Below are 25127 nucleotides of genomic sequence, written 5' to 3'. Positions count from 1 at the left end.
ATCATGATATATGAATATGGTATGACTTATTACCAGGCCTATGTCAAATTATCATGGCTTCCATACCATTGTATCTCCAAGAGTAGATGGAGTTACATACAATGGCCCAAAGTTAAATGTCTTGAACAAGGGCACAATGGCAGTAGTATATGAATCAGTCCTTGCAGGCTTCAAACCTACAACCTATGAGCTGTCAACCAAGGCCTTTAACCATTAGCTACATCACCATCTTGTGTCATTGTAGGTTTGGTACATCGTCCAATTCTGGGGTGGTGTGGCATAGTGGATAACGAGTAGGGCTGATGAAACCGAAGGTTTTTGGTTCGAGTCCTGCAGGTACCAATTTATGTAGCAGCTGTCCCGTAGACCAAAATCCAGAGCTTGTTCTTGTAATACGAGGAAAGTGCACAGATAATTTTTAATACCGTGGGTCTTTAGAGGGTTAAGAGATGCCATATTCTCAGTTATGAAGAATTACTGGCTGCTCTTTGTCATCTGCGTCATATATCACTGCTTTACTTCAGATCATTGGATTTCATAGAGCACGGCATAATTTAATAATGTGCACCATGTGTTTTATTACTTTAATACTGGTGCATTTAGTTTCCTGTCCCATCCAAAAAATGTTAGATGTGTCTGTGATAACCTCAAACACAAATCTGGTGCATTTTTAAACATATTTAGCCCATGTTTGATCACTAAAAGACATAATTGTCAACATAGCTTTTTGTTTGTTTGTACGAACTAAGGAACGAGTTGAAACAATTTTTTGTTGTAAATCAAAAAGCTTGCCACTGATGCTGTCAATAGAAAATAGCTTGAATGGAAGCTGTAATATTCCTGTCAACTCGGATATCTCAACATGGTCTCATGGCAACTCGTAATAATTTGTACAAGATGGCAAAATCTTAAGATATTGTAGTACGACTTGGCTCGTACGAAAAGATATGGTTTTATTGAATATCAAATTGATGCAATGCAGGCATCAAATTTTAGCTAGCCTCCTATCCAACACTTTATTTTATTTAGGCCTTCTTCGTTTTTCTGCATCTGGATATTCGCGTATCCTTTCAAATTATGCTGTTTTGATCACAAACGAATTCGAACGCCTTCGACGCATGCGTAATACGACTGCTTTGCAGTCAACGACTGATGATGCGCTCAGATGTGGACTGTCCGCATGTCGAAAATTTAGGTCGCATGTGGACAGTCTGTGCAAACTGCGCTGATGACGAAATTTGCGCGATTGGGAGAACTGAGTATACTTTGGCCTTTACACTTTATGGTTCGGTTTAGGTTTACTGTTTGGATTAGTGATTAAACTTAGGAAAAAGTTTGATTACAATGTTAATAATTTTTTTTCTGTGTGAGTAAAAGTCAAGCCAACTCATACCATATCTTATGATTTCGCCATCTCATACTGTCTTTTGTCTGATCTTTGATCTTTTTGCACAAAATCATTTTGACGTTGTCGACAGTGCAGTTGTTGGTGTTTGCCAGGGCATTTCTATGCGGTTTCTAAGGTGTGCTAGGTGGTTTTATAGTGCGTTGCTAGTAGGGATGGGCATTTTGGTCATTTTGTCTTCTCGAGTACTCGGACCAAAATCGAGACATGTACATAACTGTATATGTAATAACATGTGAGACAAACGTCTTTGGCAGCTGCATTGTGTCTTGTTGTTCCAGTGTATCGTCTATTCATTATTATAGGCTGTTGTAAAATAGTGTGTTACAAAATGTACAAAAGATTGCATAATAAAAATATCATGCATCATATTTTGTCATTATGTGAAGATGATGAAAGAATGTGCACAACGCTGACTGTCTGTTCTTCTTTCATGTTACCGTAGTAATCTTAGTAAGCGCGCATCAGTTTTTTTAGTGACTGTCTAAACCGTCTATTTTCAAATCGCGGTTCGCTTAACAGGAGACACCACAACCATTGCGCTTTTAATATGCTTGTTAAGTTTAAATTCAGTTTGAAGATGCTGCATCCTGTTCCATTTAGCTGCACTCTGTCTAGCTGTTTGAAACACTTGCCTGCTGTATATACCTTTATTTATATATATATATATATATATATATATAAGGTATATACAGCAGTTTGCATACCCTTGGAGAATTGGTAATATATGTACCATTTTTAAAGAAAACATGAGTGAGCAGGCAAAACACATTTCTTTTATTTCTTATGGGATTCATATTCAACTGTAGGTTATAACACAATGGCACAATCATAAAACAAATCATGGCAACAAAGAAAAAAATGAAATGACCCCTGTTCAAAAGTCTGCATACCCTTAGTTCTTAATACTGTGTATTGCCCCCTTTAGCATCAATGACAGTGTGCAGTCTTTTGTAATAGTTGTCTATGAGGCCCCAAATTCTGGCAGGTGGTATAGCTGTCCATTCGTCTTGGCAAAATGCCTCCAGGTCATGCAAAGTCTTTGGTCGTCTTGCATGAACCGCACGTTTGAGATCTCCCCAGAGTGGCTCGATGATATTAAGGTCAGGAGACTGTGATGGCCACTCCTGAACCTTCACCTTTCTCTGCTGTAACCACTGGAGGGTCAACTTGGCCTTGTGCTTGGGGTCATTGTCGTGCTGGAATGTCCAAGTGTGTCCCATATGCAGCTTTCATTGTCTGCCAGTATTTTCTGATAACATGCTGCATTCATCTTGCCATCAATTTTCACAAGATTCCCCGTGCCTTTAGAGCTCACACACCCCCAAAACATCAGTGAGCCACCACCCCTCTCTAAACACTGTGCTTATGGTTGTGAAATTAAGCTCTATTTTGGTCTCGTCAATCAAAATTACAGTGTGCCAGAAGCTGTGAGGCGTGTCAAGGTGTTGTCGGGCATATTGTAACCGGGCTTTTTTGTGGCATTGGCGCAGTAAAGGCTTCTTTCTGGCAACTCGACCATGCAGCTCATTTTTGTTCAAGTATCATTGTATTGTGCTCCTTGAAACAACCACACCGTCTTTTTCCAGAGCAGCCTGTATTTCTCCTGAGGTTACCTGTGGGTTTTTCTTTGTATCCCAAACAGTTCATCTGGCAGTTGTGGCTGAAATCTTTCTTGGTCTACCTGACCTTGGCTTGGTATCAAGAGATCCCCGAATTTTCCACTTCTTAATAAGTGATTGAACAGTACTGACTGGCATTTTTAAGGCTTTGGATATCATTTTATATCCTTTTCCATCTTTATTAACATCCATTACCTTGTTACGCAGGTCTTTTGACAGTTCTTTTCTGCTCCCCATGGCTCAGTATCTAGCCTGCTCAGTGCATCCACGTGAGAGCTAACAAACTCATTGACTATTTATACACAGACACTAATTGCAATTTAAAAAGCCACAGGTGTGGGAAATTAACCTTTAATTACCATTTAAACCTGTGTGTCTGTAACAAGGCCAAACATTCAAGGGTATGTAAACTTTTGATCAGGGCCATTTGGGTGATTTCTGTTATCATTATGATTTAAAAAGGAGCCAAACAACTATGTGATAATAAATGGCTTCATATGATCACTATCCTTAAATAAAAGAGATGATCAGTCATATTCACAATTTCTGCCAGGGTATGCAAACATTTGAGCACAACTAATATATATATATATATATATATATATATATATATATATATATATATATATATATATATATATATACACTAACCCTGCTTCAGCACATTGCCTGGTGTGTGTGTGTGTTTGTGTGTGTGTGTGTCCAAGTGTTCGCTCCTGTTGGGAAAGCCGTGATGCTCCGTATTGTTGTTGCTTAGATGATTCATGTAGAATTCCATTCAACTTTGAGAGTCGTAATTTCCACCTTTCAGCTGGGGAAAGTGCTAACTTGGAAACTCGTGCGGAAATCTTCATCTCCCATTTTGTAGAGATGCAGGTGTGTTATGTCACGCAAACATGTCGGCACCCAGGTGGGAGGGAGGCTTACAGTCAGTGGCAATCATTCACTTTTATTAAATAATATCCATTAACGAGTCTTACATTAATTGATAAAACGTGTTTAGCAAATGTTTTGCAGAGACAAGTGTTCAAAACACAGTTAATTACACTTTTTAATTTTCGTAACGATAGCATTGCAGCGTCGTGTATCAGTTTGGTTGCTATGAGATGTCTCTGAAAATCAATGTACCCCTCAAAATCACAAAAAAATTAAAATAAGGTCCCTCTTTGACACGTTTGTGTTTAGTTGTCACTGAATTTCGAATTAAGTGAAATGTCACATCATGCATGATCACCATTGATCACTGTTTTCATAATCGATCACTGCTGCCATGTCCGAGTACTCGTGCCCATCCCTAGTTGCTAGGGTGTTTTGGGTGATTGCTTGCTGGCCCAATTCAAAAGAGCCCATCCCCGAATCTCTATGATATTTTTGTCGCTATATGACTGGGGTTCCTACTTATATGGAATTCTTAGGGCTGGGCGATGTGGCAAAAAAATTGTTTTCAAACTTAAAGATGATTTACGATTTACAATTAGATTTTCCTACATTTTCCTACAAAAATAAAAGAATTTTCAAAGAAGTAACTCCAACATGAATCTAAATAACAGGTTCCTTATTAGAATGCAAGGCAACCTGGTTAGAAAAATCTACGTTTTTTTTTTTTTCATGATAGAAAAAGGTGTGTAACAGAAATGCACAAAAGAAGTGTAACACAAAGTTGTCAACAGCGTTAAAATCTAATTTATTTAAAATAACACTGATGTTCAGAAATAATAGTAAACTAATAAATACCTCAAAGCCAATTTAGGTATTATTTTTAGCTAAATCAAGTCCATCTAGAAAGTTGTCTAGAAATCAATATCTAGAAATGGTCATGTTTATCTAGAAAGTATTTTTAGTATATCAATCATTTGTATGTATAACCATAAACACCTGCAGATAGAGTCCAGATATCAGAAAAAATTCAGTGTAGTTGAAATTAATGACACCAGTCAGTGCTGCGAGCACGCTGCACCATCTAGCGGTACACGCTGAGCAGAGCAGCAAAATAAAATCGTTGTTTGTCAAAATGATCACTTCGCTTCCTAAATGTTGGCTATAAATGCAGTACATTTAAAGCACATCACAGAACAAAGCAATAATTAGCAATCTGTCTGAATCATCATGGTAAATGGTGATTCTCCCATTTATAGCCTATTCATTATATAATTTGATATGAAGCGCCCATAACTGTCACGTATGTTCTAACACTTTATAATAAACGCATACATTTCTGTTGACATCTCTGAAAATGGAGCTTAGTGCTTCATGACTTGCACAACTTACACAGAACACAGTTATTGTTTGATTAAGCCAGTGTAAACATGCATGATGGACGAAGTCTACCTACAATCACACTGTACAATCATACTGGAAATATTACCGGCTTTGATATCAGTCTCCGTGTTGTTAACCTATGTTACGTTGGAGTGCGCAGCCGTGCATATTTCCAGACATGCTCAGCTTATCAGATTGAGGGCGGCATCAAGCCTAGTGCTGTGAACATTTGTTTTTCTCTTTTATATTCAGCCATTGGTGGACTGACAGTGAATCCAACTACAGCGTCTGCTAATATTTTATGCACAACCTAGATTCCACGATTTAAATAAAATAAAATAATGTCAAAAACGTAAATTCAAATGAATCAAAAAGCTTTAGGAAGTCTATTGGATTTTTCTTTTGTAAAATCATAAGTCTGATTGTTTAATAAAGTCATAACACATGACATTACAATGCTTTATGACTTCCTGTTCTTGCAGCTCCCAAGTCCCACATGAGTCTTCTGTAAATAGCCCATTGGTACTGTTTAAATCAAGAGTCTTATCTCTGCTATCAGTGAATAACCGTTGACCTTGGCCATTCATTTTACTCCCAATGTAAATTCCATCAAGACGACATGGCCCCCGCCTTGACTGCGTTGGCTACTTTTCCGCCCAGTTTAGCGGAGATCAGAAAGCTCTCTTTGCGTTCTAGAAACCACAACTTCTGTGAACTCCATGAACCTAGGGAAGCAGCTTTGTGAGTGTTTGCGTGTGTTTTACAGGAGTTTTGGGTCGCATAGGTAGGTGTAATTATGACAATATTTTAACAAATCAAAGAGGAACATTGCTCAAGTTGCACTAGCAAAGTCTCCATTTGATCTACATTTAGTCTCATTGCTCTATAGGATGAAAAAAAAAAAAGATATTTAACAGAGATCTCATTCATGATTTTTCTTTTCTATGAGAATGCAGCTGAAACATGTGTCATTATGTAATTTCATAGGTGTTTCTATAAGTGTTTATCGATACACTTCAAATTATTACTTTATTTCACAAAGCGTTCTCTATATTTAAGAGACCCCACCCCATGGTTATATAACCCTCTAAACCTGTTGAATAGCAGCTTTATGCTTGCGTTTTGCAAAACGGATGTGCGGGTTGCATTAGGTAAGTGTGGATGTGGATATATAAAAAGTAACTGATTTCCAGGTGACAGGTCTCAATGTTTCACTAGTTCAGTTCAAGCAGTTTCTTGACAACTGATAACATAACAGTTTGGTGATCTGAATCTGGGATTAAAGGGACAGTTCAGCTGAAAATAAAATTCTGTCATTGTTAACTCGCCTCTGTCATTCCAAATACCGTGTTACTTTTTATGTTTGGCTTCCCCCCACATCATGTATATGTTTCTATGTAAATTACATAGGTCTCATCCAAGAGAAAAGAGCCTCTTGGCCACATAAAGGACCTCATCTAGTTTTGTGATAACTCGTTTTTCTGGATTTTACTGCAGGTTTTGAACAGGTTCTGTTAGTTGGCTTCTTATATGTTTATGTACACTACCGGTCAAAAGTTTTGAAACACATGACTGAAATGTTTCTCATGATCTTAAAAATCTGTTGATCTGAAGGCGTATGCTTAAATGTTTGAAATGAGATTTGTAGACAAAAATATAATTGTGCCACCATATTAATTTATTTCATTATAAAACTAAAATTTAATTAAAAAAAAAAGTTTTTGAAATTGATGACTTGATAGATAGGAACTCCTTCAATACTGTTTAAAAAGCATCCCAGGGTGATACCTCAAGAAGTTGGTTGAGAAAATGTCAAGAGTACATTTCTGCAAATTCTAGGCAAAGGATGACTACTTTGAAGATGTTAAAATATAACACAGTTTTGATTTATTTTGGATTTTGTTACAACATAATTCCCATAGTTCCATTTATGTTATTCCATAGTTTTAATGACTTTACTATTATTCTAAAATGTGAAAAGAAAAATTATAATAAAGAATGAGTGTTTCAAAACTTCTCTCAAAATATGAGCAAAGAAGGCTGTGAAAAAAAATCTGAATTGTTTATCCTTTTGATTTTTCATTTAAACAATTCACAAAAATCTAACCTTTAATTGAAGTAAAACAATTGAAAGAGGGGAAATATCTCATTATTAAATATTTTTCTCCAAAACATGTTGGCTACAATTATTGGCACCCCTAGAGATTCTTATGAGTAAAATATATCTGAAGTGTATTCCCATTCATATTTTACATTTTTAGTGCACCTGGGTGACAAGGAACATGAAATTGTTCAGCCATGACTTCCTGTTTCACTGGGGTATAAATATAAAGTAACACACAAGCCAAATTCCCATAATCATCTGTCACAATGGTTGAGACTAAAGAATAAAGTTCTGATGTGTGTGGCAAAAGGTTGTTGAGCTTCACAAAATGGGAAGTGGCCATAAGAAAATAGCCAAAGCATAAAAAATACCCATTTCCACCATCAGGGCAATAATTAACAAGTTCCAATCAACTGGAGATGTTAAGGATTGGCCTGGAAAAGGATGTGTCTATATTGTCTCCACGCACAGTGAGGAGGATGGTTCAAGTGGCCAAAGAATCTCCAAGGATCACAGCTGGAGAATTGCAGAAATTAGTTGGGTCTTGGGGTCAGAAAGTCAAAAAAAAATTATGTTTGTTATCTAGCTTGCAAACTAATGTTAGTTTAGATTCTGTATCAACAAGAAAATCCTCAATGTAATATAAACAAAATATCATTATGCTCACTCAGGGGTGGCATTTGCATATGGTAGAGTATGGCAGTTGCTATACCCTAGCTTGCAGTCAAAGCCGGGACAATATATGCCTCATTAAGGTGCAGTTCACTCGTCACTTCAGTCTGTGTCGGCCTCGTTTCCCCAAAGCATTCTCAGCCCAATTATGTCATAGAAGCAACCATAACAGTAATTTTAGAATTATGAGCTGTTTTCCAAAAGCATCCTAATTTAATTGCTTGAAAATGGTTGTAGATCTAGTGTTCTGGAGTAAGGACATATTTGACTTATGCAGACACCTGCATCTCGAAATTACACCTCAGATAATTTAATAAAGTTAATGTCTTACACTTTATGCAGATGTATACAATGTGACCATGATAATTATATTTTTCATTTTATTTATATTTAAGTAGAACATAACTATAAAGGTCTACTTATATCAATTTACCTGCATATGACTATTTTTTTAATCTAATATATAATTATATATAGTTTAAAATTAGGACATAAAATAGATAAATGAAAGAAAGAAATTTATAAAGATATGTGCCAAGTTATGTGTTGGTTTCCCAAGGGTTTTTTGCCATACCCTAGGTTTTTGTGAAACGCCGCCGTTGCTCACTGGTACTTGCAATGCTTAAGCATAATCAGTGGAATTTGTTTTGTGGTGCTACACTGTACTAACATTTACTAACACAGATGGTATCTGGTACGTTTACTCTAGTTATCATTGTTTATTTGGTAAACGGCCAGTATTAAGTGGTGAAATGAATCTTTAGAGCTGGACTTTGTTGGATGTAGTAATCCCATTGCATGCTCCCAAGCAGTCCGTATAACCAAATTAAGAGGACTGGGGAAAAATATGTAATTTTACTATATAATTTCATTAAGATCTTGGTAATTTGACACGGAGAAGCAACAATACTTTGCACATTTAAGTACACTATATTGGCTAAAGACCTCCTCCTAATTTATGGCCGGGATTAGCTAGTTCAGTTACACCCCTTACTAACAGGTGCATTAGATAAAAAAAAAAATACAGCCATACAATCTCTTTAAGTAAGCATTTAAATTATAATGGTGTGTCAAAACAAAGGGCGGAGCAACTCCCTTTTAATCCCACTGCTTTGAATTTTAGGTGTGGTGTTAGGGTACATTAAAACAAAGAGTAAATATGAGCAAAGAAGGCTGTGAAAAAAAATCTGAATTATTTATCTTGATCTTTCATTCAAAAAATTCACAAAAATCTAATCTTTAATTGAAGTAAAACAATTGAAAGAGGAGAAATATCTCATTATTAAATAAATATTTTTCTCCAAAACACGTTGGCCACAATTATTGGCACCCCTAGAAATTCTTATGAGTAAAATATATCTAAAGTGTATTCCCATTCATATTTTAAAAAAAAATTTTGTGCACCTGGGTGACTAGGAACACGAAATTGTTCAGCCATGACTTCCTGTTTCACCGAGGTATAAATATGAGGTAACACACTAGCCAAATTCCCTTAATCATCTGTCACAATGGGTGAGACTAAAGAATAAAGTTCTGATGTGCGGCAAAAGGTTGTTGAGCTTCACAAAATTGGAAGTGGCCATAAGAAAATAGCCAAAGCATAAAAAATACCCATTTCCACCATCAGGGCAATAATTAACAAGTTCCAATCAACTGGAGATGTTAAGAATTGGCCTGGAAAAGGATGTGTCTATATTGTCTCCACGCACAGTGAGGAGGATGGTTAGAGTGGCCAAAGAATCTCCAAGGATCACAGCTGGAGAATTGCAGAAATTAGTTGGGTCTTGGTGTCAGAAAGTCAAAAAAATAAAATAAAAAAAATATCAGACATCACCTACATCACCACAAGTTGTTGGGAGGGTTTCAAGAAAAAAAGCCTCTGCTCTCATCCAACAACAAACTCAAGCGTCTTCAGTTTGCCAGACACTACTGGAACTTCAAATGCGACCGGCTTCTATGGTCAGATTAAACATAAAATGAGCTTTTGCTTTTTGCAGAAAACACCAGAGATTGGTTTTTGTATGGATCTCTGAATTTGAAGGATCTGTAGTGATTCTGTATGGAGGAATGGTCTCGGATCCCTTGCCGTGTGTTCTCCAACCAAATTATGCATTATAGGAGAAGACTCAGAGCTGTTATCTTGGCAAAGGGAGGTTGCACAAAGTATTGAATAAAAGGGTGCCAATAATTATGGCCAATGCGTTTTGGAGAAAAATATTTATTTAATAATGAGATATTTCCCGTTTCAATTGTTTTACTTCAATTAAAGGTTAGATTTTTGTGTTTTTTGGGGGGTTTTTTTAATGAAAGATCAAAAAATTCTTTTTTCCACAGCCTTCTTTGCTCATATTTACAAAGGGTGCCAATATTTTTGCAACAACTGAACTTTTGGCCATGTGGTGTACTTTCCTATCAGTATATATGGTTTTGTTAGCTGAACTGAAACTCTGTTGATGCAAAAGATTAACCCTTTTGAATGTTAACAGTACAGTACAATAAACCTATTCGATCAACTCTTAGTCGAAATGCCATTTGTAAATGATTCATCTGCATGTTCCGTAGCTGTATGATTACGTAAATTACCAAGGGAAAAGGCACTTTCTCCGTGAATGCTGTACCACTCTCAGCTCAGACTATTTTAGGCACTGAATGCCCTGCAAGCCCTGCAGGGTTACTCTGAAGAGCAGGAGTTGTAGTTTTCAGGGCTGCATTTTTTTAGATGCATTACATTGATGGGCAAACTGGACATAACCGTCAATGTTGCACCATAGAAGTTCCAAGAATGAGGATGTGACATCTTGGGAATGCTCACTGTGCAATAGGCAAAATTATTTAATGTATCGGAAACACTTTACAATAAGGTTCTGTTATTTAACTTAAAAATAAAATAAAATAAAAAATAAAAAAATAGGTATCAGTTCATCAGTTAGGTAGTTCATAATGCATTAACTAATGTTAACATTTATAACTTAATTTTTAAAATTTATTATTTTTAAATGTTAAGGGAAGGAATGATGAATCCGCTCTCAAAAATGGGCTAAATCTCACACCTCACACAAATATATTTATTTATACATCCCGATGAACCCGATAACGCTTTGCTACTGCACTTGGCACTTTTTGCAAATTTTTATTATTTTTTTTTTTTTAACACTGTTGGGGCCTCTGTATAAAATATTCATGTGAGATTTAGCCCATTTTTGAGTGCGGATTCATCATTCCGTCCCTTTGCATATTTTTGTATCAACGCACCTGGATAATTGGATTATATCTTTGTATACTTGGACTGGTGTTTGGCGTAACGTTGTTTGCCACATTATTATTTATAAATGTTGAAATTAACATTAATATTAATACATTAGGTATAGGTTAATCAGTCAGATAATGGTTCATAATGCATTAACTGATGTGAACGTACACTGCCTGGCCAAAAAAAAAGTTGTATACTCTAATATTACGTTGGACCGCCTTTAGCTTTGATTATGGCGTGCATTCGTCATGGCATTGTTTTGACAACCTTATGCAACGTCACAACATTTATTTCTGTCCAGAGTTGCATTAATTCTTGGTCGAGATCTTGTATTGTTGACGGGAGAGTCGAACCACTCCGTAAAGTCTTCAAGACTTTCAATGGGGTTAAGGTCAGGACTCTGTGGTGGCAATTCATGTGTGAAAATGATTCCTCATCCTCCCTAAGGCTGATACATTAGGGTTCAGTTCATCAGTTAAGTCTAATTAATTTTTTATTTTTTGAACTTTTATCCATTTTCTCCCCAATTTTGGAATGCCCAATTCCCACTACTTGCTAGTTCCTCGTGGTGGCGCGGTTACTCACCTCAATCCAGGTGGCAGAGGACAAGTCTCAGTTGCCTCTGCTTCTGATCCGCGCATCTTATCTGTGACTCTACCCTCCCTAGCAACCGGGCCAATTTGGTTGCTTAGGAGACCTGGCTGGAGTCACTCAGCATGCCCTGGATTCGAACTCGTGAATCCAGGGGTGGTAGTCAGCGTCAATACTTGCTGAGCTACCCAGGCCCCCCAGTTTGTTTTTTTTTTAATTATTTTTTATAATGCATTAATTGATGTGATCGTATGTAACTTACTTTTAAAAATGTATTATTTTTAAATGTTGAAATTAACAATAAGATGAATGCATTTGGTATCAGTTCATCAGTCAAGTAGTAGTTCATTATGCATTAACTGATGTTAACGTATGTAACTTTTAATAAAAAAAATATATTTTATTTGTTGAAATTAACATTTAAGATGAATGTATTTGGTATTAGTTAGGTGTTAGTGTAAGTGTAGATAAGTAATGTTGATGTATATAACTTCATTTTAAAGTAATATTTTTATATGTTGAAATTAACATTAAGCCTAATGCATAAGGTATCAATTCATCAGTAGATATTAGTTCATAGTGCATTAACTAATATTAATGTATTCAACTTTTAATTAAAAAAAATATTAAATAAGATGGATGCATTAGGTATCGGTTAGGTATTAGTTCATAATGCTTTAGCTAATTTTAACATTTATAACTTTTAATGTATTTGTTATATGTTGAAATTAACATCAAGATGAACAAGTACTGTAAATAAGTAAATGTCAGTAATTGTTAGTTGATGTTACCTAATGTAGTTGTTAATGAATACAACCTTGTTTTAAATTATTACCAAAGTATCTTACAAAGAGCCAATGAAATAAATGAGTCTGAGTGTTAAAAACACATTTTTAAGCAGAGAGGAGGAAAGTTCAGCCTCGCGTTTGCTGCTTCGTTTGCGGTGTAGATAAATGTTCAGCTTGATAGTTACAGCACATGGTTAGATGCAAAGCATTCCAGTAAATGTCATCGGACCATAGTCTCTCTTTGAATATGGTGCTGTCACTTTTGGAGACCTCCACGTGTATGTCACTGTGGTGAATCGATAGTCGTGCAAATGTAAAGGAGGTAATCAAGCTTGCAGGGGCAATTGTTCACATGCATGTGTGTAGAAGATAACGGCAGACGTTTGCCTTTCTCAAGGTAGTGTGAACGGGTCAAATGTTTTCACAGTGATATCTTTTCTTACGATAAGTTCTTCTACTCTTATGAAGAGCTTCTGAAACTTACTAATCATAAATATCCATTTTGGACATATCTTTTAATTGCTTTAAAAAAAGTTGCAAAATTTGATTGAAATTGCACCTTATCCTGCACATGTTGTCATTACTGGAAAAACCAAGTTGCCTTAATTAAACGTTACTTGAAATGTCAAGTTTTAGGCTCATAACTCAAATATCTAAGTTTCTTGAACTTACTTTTCTTAAAAAATCCATAAACTTAAGATTTTAAGTGTTAACTCAAAATTGAGTACAAAATTGAGGCTATGGGAAATACCCACAATGCCTTGTGCTTGAATTAGTTAATTTTATTTCCTTGGTCAAAGTGAACTTATGGGGGCATTTAAATAGTTATTATTAAGAATTCATAGAGGTTTTATTCTTAATGAACACCAAGTTAAATAAACATAATTGCACAAGTTTTGGAGATGCCATTGCTCAGTTCAGTTGAGGGAACGAGTTTACTCAATCAAGTCAACTTATTAGGGTTTCCAGTGTGATAAAAACAACGGTGGATATCCAAGAACAGCAGAATTTCCCCACTGTTAAAATGCTTCAAATAAACTAAGCCTGACATTTTTGTAAGCTAGTAGCCTACAACTAGAAGAAAGTGCATCTGTTGCAAGTAGATACAGGGGGGGAAACTATTTCTATGGTACTCTACGGCAATGCCTAAAAATGCACAAGATGTGGACAAGCAATAAACTTCTTAAAAATTCATTGTTTAGCTATGTTTTACATAATAATTGACAGAAACATTTAGTTTGCAGACAGTGAATAAACTTATGACATACCGTACACTTCAGGGTTAAACTCTAGGGTTAAGCTAGTGTAGTTGACTAACTAAATAAATATTGGTATCGATAGAAAGGTGTTGGTTTTCAAGATGAGGTTTGTTGTATATAATTTTAGCAGCAGATGACTTTGTGTCATTTTCTGGGGCACTAGCCTTTGTACAGTCATTTTGAAATGTGATATGTTATATCTGTATTTGTGTATGAGTGTGATTGTTCCTCTGCTCTTAGTGGGTGAATATAAGTGTGAAAACCTCTGGTGGTTATTTGTACCCCCGCTAGACTAATATCAGGTTTAGTAGGATCCGCAAACCTGTAACTTACAAGGAAAAAGGTCTTGACCTTTTTTTATTTTTATTTTTTTATTTTTTTGGTGGTGATGTGGCATCATTTGCTGCTTGTGGCTAACTTTTGTTAAATGTTGAGTATCATTTTTTCAATGTAAAAATACTCTCACTATCTGACCTTAATATGCAGAGACAACAACAAGTAAGCCTTTTGAAGATTGATTCCCCCAAAAATGTAAACCTTGCAGCTTTGTGTGTATGTACACTTGTGAAAGAGAAATGTGGCTTCATCTCTTGTATATTCGAAGCTTTGCCTTGTAAATGTTAAGGGACACAGTTCAAAGTCTTTCCTCTCTTTTTGTTGTAGTTTTGTTCATTTCTCTCGGGAAACCTTGGAATTAAGAACAGTGCCTGGCTATGATAATTCTTGAATGAGCTTCATAGCAACCATCCTGGATCTGTAACCCCTAAACAAACTTTAATGTTAATAATATTTGAGCTTTTGTTACATACAGTATGTGTAAAAACAAAGCGGAATGAATTTCTGTGTAAGTCGTTTGCACTGATTTAGTAAGAATGGTTTTATGTTTCATGTCGTGTGTCATGAATGATGCCCAAAATGTATATGCAAATGGGATAGTTCCAGCTGTAAAATCTGACTGGATGAGATGTTTTCGAAGCTGTAACAGGCAATGTATGCACACCTGGAACCGCAAATCAGCTTGATTCTTACTAATGCACTCTGCATTAGTGACCGTATCACACTTAGACTTGCTACAATATCATGGTTCAAAAGCTAGAATATCCTGCTTGCGCTAGCTACAAGATTATGCTTACGCTAGCTACAGTATTACTCTAGCTACAGTAACACACACTAGCTACAATATCACTCTTGCGTTAGTAACAGTATTATGCTTGGGCTAGCTACAATATTACACACATGCTAGCTACAATATCTCGTTTTTGCTAGCAACGATATCACACGTTAGCGATTAGTGTCCTATGTCACCCTTAAGCTAGCTACAATGTCACCCTTAAGCTAGCTAAAATATCACACTTAAGCTAGCTACAATGTCACACTTAAGCTAGCTACAATAGCACGCTTTTGGCATCTACAATATTACGCTTAGGCTAGCTACAATATCACGCTTAGGCTAGCTACAATTTCATGCTTTCGCTAGATATAATATCACACTTAGAAGAAGATTGATATATTTGTTTTACTGATTAATCAGTGTCGATAGTTGCTTTTTTTAACTATTGGTTATCGGCAGAAATCTGGGATGAAGTTTTATTTATTTTTTACAGTTAGAAAGGCTTGGCTCTACAGTATAACAGCGGCCTCTTGAAGTGAAATTAGATCCTCAATTTAATGCAGAATTTGTCTTTTTAAAAACAAAATGTTCTTATTGAAGAGGCCATGCAAAGAAAAATGCATCTATGTAGAAACGTGCCCTGTCAGTGCATACATCGTGTCTCTCGCTTCATATCTTGTGAATAACAATAAACCTTATTTCTCGTTAAATCTTATCTGGCAAAATATATATTAAATGTAGACAAACCCTTTATCTGGTGAAGATGTAAGCTATAAAAAGTTTATATTTGGTAAACACTTAAATATAAAGCATTGTAACGGAGCAAAGTCTACATTTCAAAATAAGAGTCCCTTGTTTGTTTTGGGCTTGTTTATTGTTAAAAGTCCCACGTAATGCACCACATAATCACGCTTTTGCTAGTTACAATATCATGCTTACACTAGCTACATTAATCTGCTTATGCTAGCTACAATAACACACACTAGCTACAATATCACGCTTACACTAGCTACATTAATACGCTTACACTGGCTACAATATCATACACTAGCTACAATATCATGCTTACACTAGCTACATTAATCTGCTTATGCTAGCTACAATAACACACACTAGCTACAATATCACGCTTACACTAGCTACATTAATACACTTACACTGGCTACAATATCATACACTAGCTACAATATCACGCTTAAACTAGCTACATAATACGCTTACGTTAGCTATATTAATATGCTTATGCTAGCTACAATATCACATTTGCACATTAATACACTTACACTAGCTACAATATCATGCTTACACTAGCTACATTAATATGGTTATGCTAGTTGCAATATCACACTTACACTTGCTACATTAATATCCTTATGCTAGCTACAATATCACACTTACACTTGCTATATTAATATGCTTATGCTAGCTACAATATCACACTTACAATAGCTATATTAATATGCTTACGCTAGCTAAAACATCACACTTAAAATATCTACATTAACACGCTTATGCCAGCTACAATATCATGGATACACTAGCTACATTAATACGCTTATGCTAGCTACATTAATACACTTACACTAGCTACAAATATCACACTAACGCTAGCTACATTAATGCGCTTAAACTAGCTACAGTAATGCGCTTATGCTAGCTACAGTAATGCACTTATGCTAGCTACATTAATATGCTTACACTAGCTAAAATATCACACACTAGCTACATTAATACGCTTACGCTAGCAACAATATCACACTTACACTAGCTACATTAATACGCATACGCTAGCAGCAATATCACACTTACGCTAGCTGCAATATCATGCTTACACTAGTTACATTAATTTGTTTACGCTAGCTGCAATATCACGCTTAAACTAGCTACATAAATACACTTACGCTAGCTACAATATCATACTAACGCTAGCAACATGAATTTGCTTACGTTTGCTACATGAATACACCTTATGCTACTTACATTAATATGCTTACTCTAGCTAAAATATCACACAAACATTCCATACTCAATATAAATTTGCAAAGTTGCTGAGGTTTGGCAACAGTAAGCATCCTACATTTAGGCTAATGCACTGTATTACACAATGAATTTTTGTACAGCATCGAACAATTGCTGACTGTTAAATGGATTTATACGCTCACCACTGGCTCAATCATATCACAAATGTCAACAGTTATTTGAATGTGTGTGTTCAGCCTTTGTCCTCATATTGTACTGAAACCTTCCGCAGACTGAATTTGAATCTGAGCCCTACAGCAAACAAGTATATTTGTGTTCATGTTAATTAACTGTTTGTATTTTATTCCCTGCAAACCTTTCAGTGGTGGTGAGCTAATATTTCCATCTCCAGCTGTTAATCCCTTACTGAAATGCCTTTGCTGGTCCGTTACATTGCTTGAAACATTTGCTGTTTAATCCCACAACAATTTGAAACACTAGAGAGCCTGGTCATGTGGTCATCCATTATGATGTCACAATTGTGGTCATGTTGCCAGGCAGCACAGGTTGAAAATAAAGAAAGCTAATCGTCTGTATGAACTAACCATGTGTGAGTCATGATGCGGGAATAAATTCGCACTTAAGTGTATTCTAAATTAATGAATTAGAACCAACTGAAACCACATGTATGAAAAAAGTTTAGAGAATTTTTTTTAATATTAATAATTTATCATTTCTTAAATGTATTTCATGACCCATCAATGTATATGGTCATGCAAACGCCTTAAAAAGCTTTACTTTCTTGGGGTAATTTAATAAAATTAAAAAAAAGAATTTGAGATTAATAAAAATTATGTGTTTAAATATCCTAAACCCTTAACCATTGTAAAATTACTGTAGCACACAGCCTCAAGTGGCTTTTTGCTTTTGTAAATAGCAGCAACAGCAATAAAAAATGGCACAAATGTTTAATTAATAGTTTAATTACAAAAATAATTTTTGGCGCTGTATTAAATATTGTTGTCGCAAATTCTGCTTATTTAAATATGTCATTAAAAGTTAGGGTTGTGGTTAAAGTTATCTAGCTTACATTAATAAGGTTTTGTCGAAATTGCGAGAATTTTCGTGCTGGGGCCATTAAATATTTTGACAGGACTGAAATACTTAACACTAAACAAATCCTCAGTGTTAAGCCCTGTACGTTAAGTATTTAAATTGTGAGATAAAAGGACCTTGATATCGTGTTAATGGACACGTCTTGCTTTTCCTTTTTGCATAGGCCGTTCCCCTGCTTTGCAACAGAGCATGTCCGCTTTGTATTGCAAAAATGCAAGAGGCTTATTTCAGGACTCTTAAAAGGATTGTTCATCCAAAAATGAAAATTCCATCATCCTTTACTCTCATACGACTTTCTGTCTTCAGTGTAACACCAGAGTTAAGCAGAATTGTTTTATTAAGATCTTGTTGATATCATTGTTTTGACTTTTCTATCTGTTTCCCCCCCCAGTGTCTTCCATTGCTATGGCATATTCGATGGGAGTGTCTCTGGTGTGATTGACAGCGAAGAGGGATGGGCTATGCGGAAGAACAGAGAAGAGTAGAGACCACACCCCCTATATATTCTTGCCGCAAGTACAGGACACAATGAGACTCAATCCTTCCTGAATCACACACACTCAAACGACCTTCCTCACCATGGGTTCTGTATACCTGTGGAAGCTGTCCTCCCAGAAGTTGGGATTCTTCCTGGTGAGTTTCGGCTTCATATGGGGGATGATGTTGCTGCATTTCACCATCCAGCAAAGAGCGACGCACGAGAGCAGCACGCAGCTACGCATGCAGATATTGGACCTCAGCAAACGATATATCAAAGCCCTCGCTGAGGAGAACCAAAGCGTGATGGATGGACCCTACGTGGGAACCATGACAGCATACGGTGAGTCCATTACCCCTTTTCCACCAAAATGGTGATGGTTCTCATGCCGAGCCTGTGCTGGACAATCTGGAGCCTAACGCAAACCGGAGCTTTGCAACTGACTTGAGAACCGAACGGTGACGTAAAGGGTTACAAAATTACGTGGTAGTTTTATTGACTACCTCACCTGCCCACAAACAAGCATGGTGCATCACTGTGTTTTACTCCTGTTTACTCAACGGCATATTTAAACATACAGAGAAATGCAATCCAAATGTATTCCATTGCTCAACAAGATTGCTAAAGATGACATCAGTGCTCAAGATGACTGGTAACGTAACATTATTTTGTATGAATTTTTAAATGAGGCTTAATTTGCTAAGTACTATAAACTGTAACGGACCCCTTACTGAACAAAACAATGCACAAAGTAAGATGAGAAGAGTGTAAGGAAAGCTAACAAAGTTGGCAAATAAAATAACTTACCGAGATCGGCTACAGAGGACACTGGTGATTTGGTGTTTGAGCATGACTGAGTTAGCTGGCTGTTCGTTATCTGAGTCTAAGTCATCAGTAGTCCATCCACTGTTGCTTTTGCTCAGTTTCTTCTTATGGTCCCTGTACTCTACGTTTTTTTTTCAGTTTGTTTATGATTTGGTCAATCGTCTGATTGAAACCGGAGTGCTTCATTTCTTGCCATATCTCCTCGTATTTTTTTTTCCTTTGCAATCTCTCTAGTTTATCTTGGAGACCTGTAGAAGACCATATCTATCGCAAGTGGAGTGCTTTATTCTCCGCTGTTCCTGAATGCTTTTGATGTCTGATATTTTTGTGGATTTTTTATTGTTGTTATAGTGTGAAGAAATACTTCTTGCTGCAGATGGTAACTACTGTTTTTGTTTGGAAAACTTTACGTGGCGATGAAATATTTTCCCACGCTCTGCCCCCGAAGTAATCGGTTCTTGCGAAGAGACCAGCAAGCTTTGGCCCAGGAAACCACCCCCAAACCATATCAGTCGAAAAGGGCTACGGGTCTGCAGTAGTGTTGTCAAAAGTACCGGTACTTCGGTAGCAAGTCGGTACTAAATTAAAAAAGATGTAACGATAACAGTGTTTCTCCAGTACTGGTAGTACCAAGCACCGACTCTATCCGGTACCAGCGTGCAAAATGACTGACACGCCACAGCTTTAAAATGCTCACGGCTTAATTTGAATGCGTGCTCTGTTACTCCTTTTACACTGAAATGGACAATTAATCAAATTAAAATCATGACATCTCCTAGTGTGATGTATTAACCTGCTGAAGGCTGCTATCTTAGTGTAGATGAGCTGCGTACTTTAAATTAATGTATAAATCCGACCACTCATACTCTGGAAACTTCACAGACATTGAGAATCATTCACATTGCTTGAGATGAAAAAGCAGAGCACTAATCCACTGTGAACCACGCAGCACATGTAAACTATATATTTATATAATTAAATCACAGCATTTGCGCTTTAATCTCAATTCAACTTGTCACCCTGGGAGACCGGTTGGCCAACAAGCTTAACAACAGCTTGGCCAGGCTGGGAGACCTCAGGCTGGTTTAAGCTGTTTTTTTTTTTCAGCAGGGAAGATACAGCAAATCAACAGCGGCAGGCAGAAAACACTGCAGTTTTGAAATTTGCATCCAGAAGTCAGTCTGATGTCAGTTTGTCATATCAGATGAATAAATTGTCACTGCTTAACTATTGCAGCACGACGACTTGTCATATCTCACCTCTCTGTCTGTCATTGTCTTCTCAGCTCGACTTTTATTCCTCTGCGCCACACATAAAAAACAGCAGGCTGATATGGTAAATGTTTTCAACCTATATTTAGCTCTCGTGATGGCCTGATGCTGCAGCTGAGGAGCGAGGCCATGCAAAGTCACATCTGTGAATTTAGCTATTGGCTGAAGCCATAACAAGCAATGTTTAAAGAAGAGAAGACTTTACTGATGAGTGTAAAAGGCCCGTTCTTAAACAGAAGCAAGCTGTGGAGGTGTCCGTTTTAGCCTTTCTCTAGTCGCACAGCCGTCAATAAGTTATTCGTGCCACTAATAGAGGCGCTTTGTTGGGCGAGAGGCCTCATTACGACTCATGGATGACTATCGATCCACAGGAGCAAAAACACGCACCAAACGCCTTCTTGCAAACAATAACTCTAAAGAGCTTATTTTACAAGTGAAATCACACATAGGTAATTCCTTCTCAACTCAATGAGAGGTCCCTAGCTCAGTTTTATTTTTGACATATTTTTTTTAACTGGTGAAAGATGAGCAAAAATAATTGTGAAAGCAAAAATATTAAATGCCATGGATCAATATTTACTGATTAGTAAATTTTTTGTAGAGGGGAGTAAAAATGACAACTTTCGACTAGCAATTTTCGAAGCAAAACAACATGTCAAAAAAATAACCTTAGAGAGGTGACAGTATTGTTGTTTTATTTTTACACAGAGAGTGGTAGGTCTGTTACTAAAATCAGTTGACTTTAGCACCCTATGTTGAATTATACGCCAATGGGGTGAATCCAAAATGGAAAAAAAATAAACTTTTTTTGTTGTTTTTCCAAAGTTGGTGTGCCTATAACTCCAGAACTTCATTAAATATATCTTAATATCCTTTTAGATTCTGGTTTTGAACAAACTTTTCTTTTTTGTATAGATTTTTAATGGCCTATATGATTAAATCCCAGAGAAATGGAGCTCACAATGTGCCACCTCCTGTTAATGGTTAAATATCACCCATTTCAATGGTCAAACCATTTACAGTTGAAGTCAGAAATTTACATACACTTAGGTTGAAGTCATTAAAACTCATTTTTTTGCAACTCTACAGATTTCATATTAGCAAACTATAGATTTGGCAAGTAGGACATCTATTTTGTGCATGACACAAATAATTTTTCCAACAATTGTTTACAGACAGATTGTTTCACTTTTAATTGACTATATCACAATTCCAGTGGGTCAGAAGTTAACATTCACTAAGTTAACTGTGCCTTTAAGCAGCTTGGAAAATTCCAGAAAATGATGTCAAGCCTTTAGGCAATTAGCTAATTAGCTTCTGATAGGAGGTGTACTGAATTGGAGGTGTACCTGTGGATGTACACTACCAGTCAAAAGTTTTGAAACACTTGACTGAAATGTTTCTCATGATCTTAAAAATCTTTTGATCTGAAGGCATATGCTTAAATGTTTGAAAATAGTTTTGTAGGCAAAAATATATTTGTGCCACCATATTAATTTATTTCATTATAAAACTAAAATATAATTAAAAAAAAAAAAGTTTTTGAAATTGATGACTTGGACCAAATAATAAAGAAAAGCAGCCAATAAGTGCCCAACATAGATGGGAACTCCTTCAGTACTGTTTAAAAAGCATCCCAGGGTGATACCTCAAGAAGTTGGTTGAGAAAATGTCAAGAGTACATGTCTGCAAATTCTAGACAAAGGATGACTACTTTGAAGATGTTAAAATATAACACAGTTTTGATTTATTTTGGATTTTGTTACAACATAATTCCCATAGTTCCATTTATGTTATTCCATAGTTTTGACGACTTTACTATTATTCTAAAATGTGAAGAAAAAAAATGATAATAAAGAATGAGTGAGAAGTGTTTCAAAACATTTGACTGGTAGTGTATTTTAAGGCCTACCTTCAAACTCAGTGCCTCTTTGCTTGACATAATGGGAAATTCAAAAGAAATCAGCCAAGATCTCAGAAAAAACAATTGTGGACCCCACAAGTCTGGTTCATCCTTGGGAGCAATTTCCAAATGCCATGTTGATCTGTACAAACAATAGTACACAAGTATAAACAACATGGGACCATGCAGCCATCATACCGCTCAGGAAAGAGATGCATTCTGTCTCCTAGAGATGAACATAGTTTGGGGCAAAAAGTGCAAATCAATCCCAAAACAACAGCAAAGGACCTTGTGAAGATGCTGGAGGACAAGTATCTAGATCCACAGTAAAACAAGCCTATATAGACATAACCTGAAAGGCTGCTCAGCAAGGAAGAAGCCACTGCTCCAAAACCACCATAAAAAAGCCAGACTACAGTTTGCAAGGGAACATGGGGACAAAGTCTTAGTTTATGGAGAAATGTCCTCTGCTCTGATGAAACAAAAATTTAATTGTTTGGCCATAATGACCATCATTATGTTTGGAGGAAAAAGGGTGAGGCTTGCAGACCAAAGAACACCATCCAAACCGTGAAGCAGCATCATGTTGTGGGGGTGATTTGCTGCAGCAGGGACTAGTGCACTTCACAAAATAGATGGCATCATGAGGAAGGAAAATTATGTGGATATATTGAAGCAACATCTCAAGACATCAACCAGGAAGTTAAAGCTCAATCGCAAATGGGTTTTCCAAATGGACAATGACCCCAAGCATACCTCCAAAGTTGTGACAAAATGGTTTAAGGACAACAAAGTCAAGGTATTGGAGTGGCCATCACAAAGCCCTGACCTCAATCTGATAGAACATTTGTGGGGCAGAACTGAAAAAGCATGTGCGAGCAAGGAGGCCTACAAACCTGACTCAGTTACACCAGTTCTGTCTGGAGGACAAAATTGGTCCAAAATTCCAGCAACTTATTGTGAGAAGCTTGTGGAAGGCTACCCAAAATGTTTGGCCCAAGTTAAACAATTTAAAGGCAATGCTACCAAATACTAACAAAGTGTATGTAAACTTCTGACCCACTGGGAATGTGATGAAAGAAATACAAGCTGAAATAAATCATACGCTCTACTATTATTCTGACATTTCACATTCTTAAAATAAAGTAGTGATCCAAACTGATCTAAGACAGGGAATATTTTCTACGATTAAATGTCTGGAACTGTGAAAAACTGAGTTTAAATGTGTTTGGCTAAGGTGCATGTAAATTTCTGACTTCAACTGTACATCCAGATGTTTCTGGATAAAAAATGTTCCATGTTGTTCCAAACCTGTATGACTTTCTTCAACTCAATAGGTGAATTTAAAAGACTATCCTGGCCACCTAAGGAAAATAAAAGAGAACTGGGACTGTCAAGCTCCAAAATGACAAAAAATAAATAAATAAAACACCATTAAAGTATCATAAAAGTGGTCCATATGACTCGTGTTATATTCCTTCAGGCTTACAGTATCTCTCTTTGGCATGCTAAACCACTTTGGGAAAAACTGTATTTGGTGCAAAATTGTTGGTTGTGTGGTGGAAATGACAACTAAGGAACTTGATGAAATTGTTGTAAAACAAAGTGTATATATCGTTTTTATACAACAAGTTTTTAAGTGGTTCATGTTCATTTTAGATGATCACATAGTTTTATGAATATAATATTAATATTCTGTGATTAGTTTTATATAGCACTGTTAGAAGTCCACATAAATAGTCCACATAAATGGCATGAAAAGTAGCAAAAATAAATCCCTTTGTTGCTTTATCACTTTTTATTTGTAGAAACTAGATTTGTGCCGCAGCTAAATGGTCGCGGCTTTGTGGTTTCTCGTGTAGGAAAGTTGACCTTGATAGCGCTTGTGTTCCCGCAGGTGAAATGTCAGACGTGTAGGATGTAATCGTACACTTTTAGAGGTAACATTATCAAAGCACAACAAACAACGCGCCAGGTTGGAGATACTACTAATTAATGACCATGCTTTTAGAGGTAACTCTATCATCATGTTGAAGTTCTTTGTTTTCTTAAGAAAAAATTATGTTAGTTTTAAAGCACAAACATGTATTCACACATCTTGGCAAATGTTAGCACAACTAGTCAGGTCTTTGGCACTATAAAGCAATAAGTTCTAACACTATTGTGAATTCTGGTCTCTCTAGGGGTATGTAATTATTAAATTGATAGTTTTGCAGCATACAGTAGTTACGGCCTTGAAAGTATTTCCTCACCTTTTAAATTATTGTATTTTGCTCCTTTGGGAAATTATAAGACTGTAAACTCTGGGGTCTGGGTAGCTCAGCAGGTAAAGACGCTGACTACCACCCCTGGAGTCGCGAGTTTGAAACCAGGATGTGCTGAGTGACTCCAGCCAGGTCTCCTAAGCAACCAAATTGGCCCGGTTGCTAGGGAGGGTAGAGCCACCTCCTCGTGGTCGCTGTAATGTGTGATTCTCGCTCTCGGTGGGGCATGTGGTGAGTTGTGCGTGGATGC

The 25127-nt window shown here is 36.5% G+C and overlaps 1 protein-coding gene across 2 annotated transcripts in view; it reads left to right on the top strand.

Moving 5' to 3' along the window:
- Positions 1-25127, top strand: part of LOC127438771 (alpha-1,6-mannosylglycoprotein 6-beta-N-acetylglucosaminyltransferase A-like) — an 81401-nt gene that overhangs the window by 5040 nt on the left and 51234 nt on the right. Inside the window, exons 1-2 of one of the 2 annotated variants that reach the window (XM_051694617.1) lie at positions 276-336; positions 18528-18956. In XM_051694617.1, the coding sequence (XP_051550577.1) occupies positions 18716-18956 (241 nt within the window). In that variant the 5' untranslated portion in view covers positions 276-336; positions 18528-18715. Of the gene's footprint in view, positions 1-275; positions 337-18527; positions 18957-25127 lie in introns of those variants that run through there. The other variant, XM_051694616.1, reaches the window with a different exon arrangement.

This window comes from Myxocyprinus asiaticus, chromosome 50, assembly GCF_019703515.2.
Source record: "Myxocyprinus asiaticus isolate MX2 ecotype Aquarium Trade chromosome 50, UBuf_Myxa_2, whole genome shotgun sequence".
In the NCBI taxonomy this organism is placed as follows: Eukaryota; Metazoa; Chordata; class Actinopteri; order Cypriniformes; family Catostomidae; genus Myxocyprinus; species Myxocyprinus asiaticus.
The sequence above is the reverse complement of the archived record's forward strand: the minus strand, read 5'-3'. Positions and strand labels throughout refer to the sequence as shown.